General features: G+C 34.0%; 1 protein-coding gene across 2 annotated transcripts in view; it reads left to right on the top strand.

Annotated features, from left to right (window-relative positions):
* The window catches only part of SCYL2 (SCY1 like pseudokinase 2), a 34,157-nt gene extending 20,686 nt beyond the window's left edge, over positions 1-13,471 (top strand). For both annotated transcript variants that reach the window (XM_014064722.2, XM_014064723.2), the window contains 6 exons: positions 735-853; positions 3,483-3,583; positions 4,910-4,976; positions 5,247-5,330; positions 7,507-7,626; positions 8,700-13,471. In XM_014064722.2, coding sequence (XP_013920197.1) covers positions 735-853; positions 3,483-3,583; positions 4,910-4,976; positions 5,247-5,330; positions 7,507-7,626; positions 8,700-9,308 — 1,100 coding nt within the window. In that variant the 3' untranslated portion in view covers positions 9,309-13,471. The remainder of the gene's footprint in view (positions 1-734; positions 854-3,482; positions 3,584-4,909; positions 4,977-5,246; positions 5,331-7,506; positions 7,627-8,699) is intronic.
* Positions 13,472-13,937: the final 466 nt, after the last annotated feature.

The raw sequence follows: 13,937 nt of genomic DNA, 5'->3' as shown, positions 1-13,937 counted from the left end.
CGGGAAGGGGGAATACAGACATTAGATAGACACATATAATAAAATAGTAAGCAACATACATACATCATTCGGGAGGGGTAACTATCCTTATCCCCAGGCCTGACGGGCGAGCCAGTTCTTCAAGGCTATGCGGAAGGCTTGGACGGTGGAGAGGGTACGGATCTCCACGGGGAGCTCGTTCCAAAGGGCCGGGGCTACTGCTGAGAAGGCCCTCCTCCTTGTAGTTGCCAGCCGACATTGGCTGGCCGATGGAATACGGAGGAGGCCTAATCTATGAGATCTTATTGGTCGCAGGGATGTAATTGGCAGAAGGCGGTCTCTCAAGTATCCAGATCCACTGCCATGTAGGGCTTTATGGGTGACTAATAGCACCTTGAAGCGCATCCGGAGATCGACAGGTAGCCAGCGCAGCTCGCGGAGGATAGGTGTTATGCGGGTGAATCGAGGTGCACCCGCAATCACTCGCGCGGCTGCGTTCTGCACTAGCTGAAGTCGCCGGATGCTCCTCAAGGGCAGCCCCATGTAGAGCACATTGCAGTATTCCAGCCTAGAGATCACAAGGGTATGTTTGTATGCAACTATATATGTATATATGTATATATATATACACACATATATATAGTGAGATGAAAGTTTCCATTCTTTAATTGAAACTAGTCTTGTGCTCAGAGTAAAATATGATTGTGATTCATTATAACAAGATAAATAGCTAAACCATTAATATTTCATAACAGGCATTTACAAATGTACATTTAGTCACAAAAAGCTGGGAATTACAAAAGAACAACTTGCAGGAAAGGTGCTCCCACATCTGATTCCTCTTAGCATTGAGAACAATCTTAATCTAAATCAGGTAAGATGATTAATCATATGTTTTCAGTATAAAAATGTAATATTGGAGTTACTCTTAAAGAATCCAAACTTGGATCACAGATGAGATGTTTATTTTATATTTCACTATGTTGCATTAAAGCTATTTTGAGTGCAACTCTGCAAAAGTCAGGGAAACTGAATTGCTCTTGATTTCATCCCATGACTTCTTTTACTTTCCAATTTGGAACCTTCTCTAAAGAAAAGATCACACTTAGCCTGCACCTGTTGAGTTATTTTGTTTTTTTGAGATGGTAGAAATTATAAAAATAACTTTCAGCATAGGTAGTATGTATAGTCTCTACAATGAAGTACAATTATGCCAAAGAGGCAATATATAGTGACATCAGTGTTGCCCTTATATACAGTACTTGCAAGCTGATGACTGACGCAATTCTTAAGTCAGAGCTGTCAAACTGCGAGCCACAAGCCAGATGCCTCACATGCTGGCCTTGGCCATGCCAGGTTTAGCAAAGGGAGAAAAAAGTTTGACTCCCGAGTCTTAAGTTGTAGTGGCTCCATCATGGGATGGCATTCATTTGTTCCCTCCCCTGCAAATACCCATGGATATATTTTGACCTCACTAAGGAAATATAAATACAATAGTGTTCATAAAAAAGAAGGCAGCAAACTGGAAGGGGACTGGTGATTTGAATGAAAAGTATATTGCTAGCAAATAAATCTGGACTATTTCAGAAAAATAGTGTGAGGATTCAGGCGTTTTAATTACTAAAACATTCATTCATTTTATTTCTTTATTTCTCTTTTGTTCAATTGGCAACAATATTACAGAGTACAGTGACCTGATTAGGTTTCCAACATTTTCCAAACATGTGAAAGAAAGCTTATAAAGAGCACTAAGCATGGGAATAAGGCTGGAAATATTTCTTTATATCCCCCAAAGTTGTGAACACTGACGAAAAAATCATCTATTGTGATTAAGAGACTAGAACTGTTAATCACGAAACAACAAACCCTTACCTCCATCCCTGTCCTTACTTAAATCTTCTTTTTACGGAAAACCCGAAGAGAAATATATCAGTTTCTGCAGACTTCATTCCCATGTCCTAATATTTAAATCACTAATAAAGTTTCAGGGTCCAACTGTACTAACATTTTTCATGCCATTAATGAGTAATAACATTAAATTTATTTGCCTGAAGGCTTTTGGAAGGGACAACTGTCTAGGCCAGGAGAATGATAAAAGAGCTGCTTGAGACCCACACATACACATAGACTGAGGGAAAAAAAACATTGGGTAGAAATGTGTTTGAATTATTTGGGAAATAAATGTAAAACGTTTACATGCATAGATCAGGTTAAGTGCATAAAATAATTTAAGTGTACTTTGGAGGCAGTTTCACAAGGCAGTTTGTTAATTTGTATTATGTATTTTAAGATAGCACTATTTTATACCTTAATACTGCACTGTTGTGTACACATATATGCACATGTACCCACCACCCTCTTCCCTTTCAGGATAAGCAGTGTTTTGCAAAGTGCAGGGCGGGGGAAGCAAAGAAATTGGAGGGAGATGATAGTAGAAAAAAAGAAGGAAATCAAACAGTAGTTTGTACCAACATTTGCGATGACTCTGCCCGTGATGGCAAACCTATGGCACATATGCCAGAGGTGGCACGCAATGCCCTCTCTGATGGCATGCAAGCCGTCGCCCCAGTCCAGCTCCACAGCACATGCGTGCGCACCTCCCACCAGCCAGCTAGTTTTGGGGTCTTTGCCATGCATGCGTGAGGGGTGGGCCGCATGTGCAGGGGCCGCACACACATTGGATTTGAGGATTCGGCCATGCACGCATTCATGCACACTTTGGACACTTGGCCCAGAAAAGGTTAGCCATCACTGCTCTATACAGTTCTGTCCTTGCAAACCATTCTTGTTTTTATGACATCCATACCTCAATTAGTATGTTACTTTTTTCTTGATTTTTTTCAGTTCTTTTTGAGATTCTTATCAATTCCATCCAACCATTACTTTTTGTTTCCTTCCTCTTTTGTTTTGCAATTTGATCCTCATTCTTTCTTCCAGCTTCAGTTCCATATAACAAAGTGGACAGAAGTACAGGCTTATATGCAGAAATGGTAACTTCTTTTATAAACATTCATTCCTTGCAGTATTTTTCCTATCAACATTTGCATATCCTAATATTTCTCTTTTATCCATTTCCCTGTCTTTAAGAAGCATTCTATGGTACATTAATTTTCATTCCCATATTTCTTTTTTTACCATATTCAGGTTCTCAACCAACAACATAGCAGCATCTTTCTATAAAAATACAGATTCATTTATTTCACTAGTCAACACACCTTTAACATCACTATAATCCTTATAAATTTAATGAAAAATATAAAAAAGCCCACAAGGCATGTGTTCTTATATTACATATACTTTGCAGTAAGTATATAAATAAAATCATTGAATTCAGCATGTCTTCTAATTAAGTGTGCATAAGATTACTGAATATCACACTGTGTTCCTCACATAATGATTTTGTGGTGCCCATTTTAATTTGTTAGATTTCTCTTGGTGCATATTCTATATTAGAAGACTGGTGTTTTTCATATTTCTTCATGTTAAATATATTTCTCTTCTAGTTTAATTCCTTTATTTCAGTCATAAAAGAGATGTTAAATAAATTGGAAGCTGAACACAAGACCAAACTTGAACAAATCCATGTTATGCAGGAACAACAAAAGTAAGTATGCAAAACACCATGCTGTCACAATGAATTCATATTATCTTTTTGCTTTCTTAGGTAATTTTCTTGTTCTCTTGAGTTTTCCTATCTGAAAAACTAGATAAACTTTATAAATAGTATATACTAATAGGTTAACTGGCTATTAATATTCTATTGCAAGGAAGTTTATGATACTTTTCTTAACTTCTTCCCAGTCCTATAAAGTTAGCTAACTGCCATCCATCTTCACAGTTGAACAGTTTGGAATAAATTTTCAATATAAGCAGTCTATGAACTTTATCTTCCATCATCTTGGATAGGAATTTAGTATTCTACACCAAACCACACTCAATAATGGCTGGACTAGTACATGCTAAAACCACACTATTCATTTGATTTGAGTTCATGAGTTGGTGTGCGAACCTAGCCACATGGATTTGTATTATGTATGAGTTACGACTTCAGCATTATTTAAAAAAAACATGGGTTAGTACAGTGTGTGAATTGAACAAATGATGTGTTTAAATTAAAACTGAGATACTTTGGGTGTGATGTCTGTCATAGAATTTGAATACACTATAGATATGTTATTTCAATTTATATTCAATACTGTTATATAGCTAAATGAGAAACCCAAGAGAAATTGGAAAAATCTATGCTCTGTTATATGTATTTCATATAATTTAAATGGGGTAACATTTTATGGTTTATTAATGCAAGTAATTTAATAGCAGTAGTGAAAATATTATTGTTATTATTTTTAAGAGATTGTTTTGAGTATAGATATGTGGTATTGGGAGTTAAAGGAGGCATTCCGGAGTGCCCCAAAATTATTCTGCATGCAGAGGAAAAATAAAAATAATACACATGCATAGTTATCATACTGATGGTAATGAAAGATGAAGGAGAAATTTTAATTGTTCCAGTATGCATGCAAAATAGAAAAAAACACCTATATTAATTTTGATGAATTTTTGAATTGCTGTGGCAGACAAGAGCTGAGGAGGGTTGAATATTGATTGTTTTCCCCAACCATTCTCGGTGTGTGGTCTATTGTACAGTAACCCTGTGTTGTCTTTGTGTTAATTTTATTTTATTAATTTGATTTAACCTCTGAATTTATGCTGCTTTGATTTAACCTGTGATATAGAGGCTGATGTGACCTCTCTATATATAATAATATAATTACTAATTGTTGTTATGTTGAAATAGAAACTCAAAGCAAATTATTTTTAATTTGTAATGATAACATTTGGAAGGTATTTCTGTTACATTCTGTTGAAATGTATTTCTGGATTGTTTTTGAGATTGAAACTATAACTTACTATAATTACCTTTTTATAGATCTTTGGATATAACTAATCAAATGAAACCACTTGAAGAATCAAAAGTCAGCAGTACAGGCAATCAAGTAAGGTGTATGTATGTATGTATGTATGTTATTTATGTATGTATGTATGTATGTATGTATATACATATGTAAGTCAAGGTGGAAAACATACATATTATTCTTTCTTCCTCCTGTTTTCCCTACAATAACAACCCTGTGAGATCACTTGGGCTGAGAGTGAGTCATTGAAACATAGGCACCTGGCTGATACTGTGTTTATTAGATGAATATAATACTGGTTTCAAGTAACCGTTTTAAATATTTTTTCAAATCTTGTTTTAATTCAAACAGGTGGAAAAAACGTTTAGCAATCTAGGAATGTTAACTGGCGGACCTGATTGTAAAGAGAATGGATTGATGACAAATCAAAGAAAGGTAAGCTTTAATAAAGAGATGTGTGCTTGTGTGCGTCTGTGCGTGCATATTGAGTCTGTAATCCATGGTAGATTTCAATACGATGGATTGATCAGATAGAATTCTTCATTTTTGGTGTTGCCTTCATAGTTTTAATGTAAACTAATGAGATACAAGATATAATGAGATAAATTATATATATTTAATGAGATATAAGATAAGGCTAGGAAGATCAAGCAGTCCGATGTTGTGAAGAATATGCGTAGAAGAGATATATATGATGCTCATTTAAAAAAAAAATTTACTCAAAACAATTGCAATGAAACCTTCACTTAATGTGCCTCCATTTAAATGATTCAGATATAGCTGGCAAAACTGTCTGGAGATTTCCCTAAAATTATAGGCAAATCCATTGCATCTGAAGCAATCTGGATGAGGCAGTTACCGTATTTTTCGGAGTATAAGACACACCAAGGTTTTCAAGAGGCAATTTTAAAAAAAAAAGGTTTTGCAGTCTAAACCTCCCCAAAACAGCCTGTTTTTCACAAAAAACAGGCCAGTTTTTTGTCAAAAAAAAAAAAGGGCATTAAGAAGCCTACAGAATGCTCCTGCAGGCTGTGAAGGCAAAATTGAGAGAAAAATGGCCCATTTTCCCCTCATTTCTGCCCTCCTCAGCCCCCAGGAGCTCTCTGAAAGCCTCCTACAAGCTTCGCTCAGCCATTTTGGTGAAGGGGCAGGGTTTCGGGAGGCAAAGAATTGCTGTATTCAGTGCATAAGATGCACCTAAATGACAGATTGCTGTGAAAAATATAGTTTTCAATTTAAGAGTTATTTGGAAGCAATGGACTCGCCTTATCTCTACCCCCCCCCTTTCTTAAACATGGTAACTAAATGGCAGGCTCTTGGTTTTTAAAAAAGATCTGTCATTAGCCATGGACGATTACTTCATTGGAAACAGCAATTGTCGACCTACATGAATTATGAAACTCTGGCAACAGAAAACAAAGTCTTAATAAATCTGCTGTTAGACTACTGTAAAATGCCCTACGTGGGTCCTCCTTTAAAAACAACCTGGAAACTGGTATAGGTTAAAAACTGCAACTATGCCAGTTAGGATATTAGCAAATGAGAATGCTATTATAATAGACTATCAGTTCCCTAATTATTGCAGTTACCAGTAGGTTTTCAAATATGGTTCACAGTGCTGGTTTTTATCTATAAAGCAAAAGCACTTAGCACTTAGAAACCTCTCTATGTTGCTTTATAGCACTCTATGAGCAGTTTACAATGTCAGCATATTACCCCAATCATCTGGATCCTTATTTTATCAACTTCAGAAGGATGAAAGGCTGAGTCAACCTTGACCCATCAGGATCGAATTCCAGATTGTGAGCAAAGTTAGCCTGCAATACTGAATTCTAACTACTGAGCCACCAGGACTCACTCTATATTTGTTTTAGCTCCAGGATACTTTAGGAAGGACCAATCTGTGTGTGGACGAGACAGTCAGGTATCTCACCAAGCGCCGTCTGAAATCCCATAGGGTCCATCAGGCGCCTGGGGCGGAACCACCTAGTCGGTTCCCCCTCCCTACAGTGGGGGATTGGTTCCAGAGGATATGGTCCTGCACACACTTCTTCCCTGTGGTGGCTCCCATTTTTTGAAATACCTTGTCTTGTGACAAGGTATTCCAAAAAATACCTTGTGGCACGTCCTTTTAACAATTATGCAAAACTTTAAGACAGTGCTGAAATTTCAAAACTTGAAAATAATGCTTTCTATTTTACAAGGCAATTGTAAATTATTCTAATAAATTACAATGATATCTGTTAGCCAGATCTGTAACCAGAGATTGTTATGTTTATCATGTTCACTTGTATCCATGTTTTCATAGACTTTTATATAAAATGGAAGTTATTCCCAATAATATGTTATAATATTTCAGGCAATAAAAGTAAACTTTTCTATTTTATTTTTAAAAAGACAAACAAGAAAAGGCTGAGTATGTTTTCTGTATATAGAAAAATTGAGGTTTGATTGAGATGCAAACATCAAGTAGATCAGATGGGTGTCTGAAAAATGAGCAGGTATTTGCATTTGGACAAACGTTTCTAACTGCTTTGCTAGTCTTGCTGATTTAAAGCTAGTTAGCTGCAGTTGGTTCAGGCTATCAATTAACAAATATGTTCTTTTGAAGGGATCACTTACACTTGAAGAAAAGCAGAAGTTAGCAAAGGAACAGGAGCAAGCACAAAAACTGAAAAACCAACAACCGCTTAAACCCCAGCCTCATGCAATCATTGCACCAGTGAAACAGGTATGGTTGCATTGACGGATTGATTGATTTCATAAATATATTGGACTGTCAATAAGTGAAAATAAAGAAGCAGTAAAATCTTAGTAGCAATTAAAGCCAATTTAGCAGCTATATTTAAACATCTCAGAAAGTTGATTTTACCTGATACTGAGATACCAGCAAACTCCCCTAAAAGTAGAGATAGATCATAAAGTCTTTCTTTGTTGTCCACCTAATCTTAATGTAAATATTTGGTAAAGACAAATGTCAACAAAAGTCATAAATACTAGCCTTCTTTACAGACACTGGGTGAGGAGCCCGTAGTTTCTCAACAATAATTCATTTGTTCTAGCTATCAATAGCAGCCACATTACAATGTACAGTTGTACACCATTATTTAGACTGTTCAAGAGGCACATACTGGAAGGAAAGTATTGTGTAAGTATAGCACATTTAAAACATTAGACCAAGAAATATGCTAGAGCAGAGGAGGGGGTGTTTTATTCAGTTGGAATGTAATATCATCTAAATATCTAATTAAAGAAACAATTATACATGTTGATGTTGTAAATCTGCCTTTGTGTTGCACAATATAATATGCAGGTAGACCTTGACATATGACCAGTTGCTTAATGAGTATTCCAATTTACCACAAACCCTGAAAAAGCTACCTATAAATGGGTTCATAGTTCTAATGTTTGGCCCTTCCCCCATGGGCACGTGACCACATTTTGGCTGCTTGGTAACCAGCCATCATTTATGTTCATTTGTAGCTTCCAAGAATTATTTGACTGCAATTTATGATGTTTTTGACAGAAACCAGTCTCTACTTCCTGGTTTTGGCACAAAATGCTCCATAACAAACAATGTGCTTGCTTTGTTAACTAAATATTATAAAGACCACCACAATTGTAAAATTGGATGCGGACATTGTTGACCTGCTTTATGACCACCACAATTTACCATCAAAATTGCAGGCTCAATTATAGTCATAAGTCAAGAACTATTCTATAGTTTTGAAAATAAAATTTGCTGATGTTTATTAAACTGATTGATGCTGCTGTAAAATAATTTTAATTGTCTTGTATTTTTAGACAAAGGACTTGACTGATACTCTGAGAGATAATATAGCTTCATTGACCACTCAACCCATCAGCAAACCTAAAGTTCCTTCTTCAAGTAGCTTTTCTTCAGTGGGTATTGGAATGGGATTTTCATCATCTGTTGAAAACACTAAGAGAAATGGACTAAATGCTAATATGGGGTTTCAGCCCTCTGGATTTGGCATTGGTACCACAAGCCAGAATTTCTTTGGTAATACTGGTGTCACTGGAATGGCTAACATGAATATGCTGCCAACAGTAAACATGCCATCTTATAGCCCTTTGAACACTACATCGCCAGCTGTGCAGCAAAGCAGGTCACATGATATGTCTGCTTTAGATAGCCTATTTGGGCCTCAAAAACCCAAAGTTAGTATGAATCAGTTGTCACAACAGAAAACAAACCAATGGCTTAATCAATTTCCACCTCCTCAGGGTACCAACAGTTGTCCTTTGGGAACACAGATGAATGTAATGGGACAAACTGGCTTTGGCTTACAGGGAAATCCTTTCTTTAATCCTCAGAACTTTACACAACCAACGAACAGCATGGTAAACAGCAGCTCAGCTAACAAGGACTTAAGTGACCTCTTTGGATAATGTAATTGTGAGCAAGATGATTAACATTGTTTTATGCCTGTTAAAAGCTGATTTGGGTAAATTTGATATAATGAAATGAACATGTGACAAATATTTCCACAGTGACTAATATATTTCATTTGTCTATCTGTTTTACTTTTCTTAAATATTTACAAGCCTCTGCCCTTAATTTTATTGTTTTTAAATCAGGTTGTATCAATCTGAGCATCCAGAGTTATGATTAATAAAGACTGCATATCTACCAATTTTAGGCATTTACCTGCTGGTTGTTCTTGCTATCTTCTACTAATAAATATGGTCAGATAAATTATTCCCAGTTGCAAACTGGGTTGTTCCAAATGCACAAGGTCTGAAAATGGGTGCACTAAGTGAGATGGACTAGGTAGTAATGTGGGATTTCAGCCTTCTTGAATTGGTATGGAAATTGTTACATAAGCCAGACTTTCTTTAGTACTGCTAGTTTCACTGGAATTACAGGTGTAAGCAACAACGAATGTCATCCAATAACCCTATAAATACTACATCACCTGTTGTACAGTAGAGCAGGCCAATTGTTACATTTCCTTTTGATATCATAATTACTGTATATTTGTACAAATACAAGCAAATGATTTATAAGCAATCCGGGGTCCAGCATATGCATCTGAAGTATATGCTACACCTTGTCTTTTGAATTTTGCTCTGTCTGAATTTGATATGATATCTAGTTAGAAATAAAGATGACTTGTGGTTGAATGTAATATGGCATTTCTGGAAAATATGAGAGCTAAGATTGGTGTACAAAACCACAATTATTTACCTTACAGCATTCTTCCCCAATAGAGAGTTCTGAAAATATTTGTCGAATAGTGGTCTTTTACATTGAAAAATACTGCAAACTATGAATGCTCTGATTTACCTTTTAATACCTAATGTCTGCCCAACCACAGCACTTACATTTTTGGCATAAACTTTACAAATGTTATCTAAAACATTTAGTTAATTTTATCATGCTTATTATGCTTAACATCCAATCATTAAAATAATAAGTTGCATATTGATGAACAGAAGTCAATTGAGCAGCAAAGCTGGTAATTTTTCTGGATACTTAAAATGCAAGCAGTACATCTTCAGATAAATATTTGTTAGGGAATCAGATTTGATTGCCATTGGCAGAAGCCTTTTATGTTTCTTCAGAGTTAAGTAGATGAGCTTTAATTAAGACAATGTTATTTACTGAAATGTGTTTTTTTCTCATTGAGACCCTGTTGGAATATATAGAAGAATAAACTTTTAACATCAACTTGGAGAAAACAATCAACTTTCATTTGAATATAGTTCTCAGTGTAAAAGCTTTCTTTCAGTAAAAACCAATAGTAAATTCTGCTTTATAGGGGAAAAGGGAAGGTTTTTTTCCCCCTCTATTATTTCTTTTCCAGAACTTTGGTGATCTATCATATACAATTCTTTGGAATGTAGCAAATTATATTGAAAAGATGTGAAACCTTTTTGTTGAAAAGAAAGCTAACACTTTATTTTCAGTATCTTTCATTGATTAAATTGTTTCCATTTGCTGCTTAAGAAACCAAAGGTGCTTATGCTGTGAATGTGAATTGTATTTTCTTAAATTATATTTTCAATTATAAACAGTAATGGTGTTAAATATATCTTGAGGACATGCTTTATTTTTCTGTCTTAGTACTTTTATTTTGTATCTTTGGACCAGTGAGAATATTATTTATCACAAAAATCACATGCTATTTATGTACAGTCAATATTTTGTTGAGGTATGTTTAATTAGCCACATATGTAAAAAGTATGAATGCTGTATATTCAGTTCTTTGTATAGTTCCAGGTTTCTTTAAATTTCTTATTTATGGCCTAGAATGATTTCCCAAATATTAAAACAATTTTTAAAAAAGATAAAGTAAATATATTGAAGATACAAGTTTCCTATAATATATGAAAAACAAACTTTTACAAAAAATGTAAAATACCAGTATATCTTTACAATGTTGTTTGTTAAAAATTTAGCTTTTATAATATAATCTGAATTTCTTAAGATAGCTATAGAAAACATTTGCTTTAACTTCATCTCACTAATAAAAACTTGCATTCCAATGTTATATCTCTAGAACTTTGATAGTAACTAATGATACAGGTGTTTTACTTTTGTACAGTGTAAATTTCATTTGATGCAAAACTGTACATGGAAGATAACTTATAATAGGGAGGTGGCCTTCATGCCTCAGTTGTATAAAAATTCTTAAAGCATTTTCATACATGGCCAATATCATAGTAACTATAACCAAATACTATACCTAATTTTCATAAGACACAAGAAAAGAAATATAGCATATGAATAGTTCGTAACTACTATAACTCTTTAATAAAGTTTACTTGTTTCCAAAATAGTAAACAATCTTAATTTCAGAGAGAACACTTTGCTGAAAAAAGAATATTTGTTCAGTCTCTTCTATGAGTGTACATTTAAAACTAATTTAGATACAATGACCCTTGATTTATTATGGGGCTTTTTTAAAGATCCTTTGGCCTTTGAATAGATCCAGCTGCCTTTATAGCAAATTACTTTTTTCTTTTACAGTGAGTCAAACAAATGAACTGCTACTATCTTAAGAGAATGCTTGGATTATATCAGTGAAATTATGTTGTCAACCTTTAATGAATATTAACACAAGGATGGAATTTAAAAAGCCATTTAAAGGCAAAAAGCATTTTTCTTCAGAAAATACTACATGAATTCTCAATTTTTAAAATGATTTCATTAATCAGAATAAAATAAAGTGTTTTGTTTCATCTCAATTTTTTTAGAATGCAAAAACCATGCTTTTAAAAATGGTCCTAGAAAATATCTTTAGATAACACCAACTTTAACTCTGATCTCATTAAGTAAGATCAAGTTCTATCAACTGGCATGAGCTAAAATTTATGAATAAAATGGGCCACTGGGCCACAGCCATAAGAAAAAGCTTGAGGACAAAGGTCTGCCTAGTTAATAATCCAAGTGAAATGTTTATGAAAGGAAAGATATTATCCTTTCTCTGCAAAAAAAGAGGACCAATCTAATGGATGCAGACCTCGCTCAGAAAAGTTGAGAGTAATAAAATTTAAGAATTAACAGATAAAATATTTAAGTAAACATTTCTATTCTCATGTTTTAAAATTATAAAATTCATTTTTTTCTTCCTTCTGTAGCAATCTGTGTTTTATTTTAAACAGAGAAGATGTATCTGGATTTAAGTCGGATAAACAAGCTTCTTTTAAAGTACATCCAATATCTTGGTCTTACTATACTGAAATAAATTACTAAATAAATATATACTTTAATGAAGGCTTCTGATATTTGATTTCTGTACAGTGATGGGTGACAACAGGCTTATAGTTGTCCATAGGGATAATCCATATAAACATTATTGCTTGTACCTGTTCATATTATAGCTACATCAATTTAATGTAACCAACAAAAGGCAGATACAATAGTTAAAGTAAAATAATACTCGAAAGGCATACTTCCAATTTGACTTTGTGGATGTTTTCTAAATATTGATGAGCTTGTGCAGCATAAGATTTTAAAAAATAATTTTCAAAACACATTTAGCAATCCTCCAAAGATTAAGCATTTGTGTAATATATAAGGATTCTTTCATTGTGTGATTCACTATCCTGAACTCAAAACCATTGTATATAATAGATAGGAATTAATAGTCTAGGATTACTCCTAAACTTTCTTGGATTTCAATCAACTTAAAAATATACAAGTTCCTTATATGTGTTTTTAGAGAGAGGGAGAGAGGAGTCAGGCCTGATTGAAATTATTTGATGGTTAATTGTTCAATCTTTATTTAAGCATTAATTTCTATGTTTAAAATTATACAGCACTCAAATTCTTATGTGTAAAGTGATATTGCTCTAGTGTCATTGTGGTTTGTATGAGATAAATATTTGGAACATGAAATTCTATTTTGATTTATTGAACCTTTGCTGTTCTTTGAAACAAATATATTGATATCAAATTTTAAAACTGTTAACACTTAAAATATGTAAAATGTACAGTGATGGTTATAAGAAATTCCTACCATTTTGTACTGTGAATGAATAACTGTAGTTTTCAAATAGTCAATGATACTGCTTTATTGGAATAAAGGTTTTGTGTTTTTTCCATATATTCGGTTTTTCAAATGAGAATGAATCATGTTTAGATGAGAAATAAAGGTTTTACACAATTGGCTATAAAGAAGTTCTAATTGAAAAGAACATTTGAACTTTATTAGTAAATTAAATTAGTAAATAGAAAATAAATTTGATTTAGTAGCCAGCTGTTTATGGTGCCAGTTAATTTTGAAACCATGCCTCCATAAAGCAAAGAAATAAAATTATCAGAATGAATATGTTACAATGTTTGTCAACCTTACCAATTTGAAGATGATCAACTCCATATATCTTCAAGCTGCCAAGGTTAAGAAACACTGACATAGAAAAATATTTAAAGAAATATGAATGTATTGGTAAAAAATGAACTTTTGCCCAACTCCACTTACATGTTTGTTGGGGGGAAACAGGAGGAGGAATTATGTATGCCACCTTGAGTCATGCAAAATAAGGGCAGGATATATAAATCAAATAACTAAT

The sequence above is a fragment of the Thamnophis sirtalis genome, unplaced genomic scaffold (genome assembly GCF_051295495.1).
Source record: "Thamnophis sirtalis isolate CommonGarterSnake01/CBP01778 unplaced genomic scaffold, rThaSir2_p1.2 scaffold_9, whole genome shotgun sequence".
NCBI classification, from domain to species: Eukaryota; Metazoa; Chordata; class Lepidosauria; order Squamata; family Natricidae; genus Thamnophis; species Thamnophis sirtalis.
The sequence above is the reverse complement of the archived record's forward strand: the minus strand, read 5'-3'. Positions and strand labels throughout refer to the sequence as shown.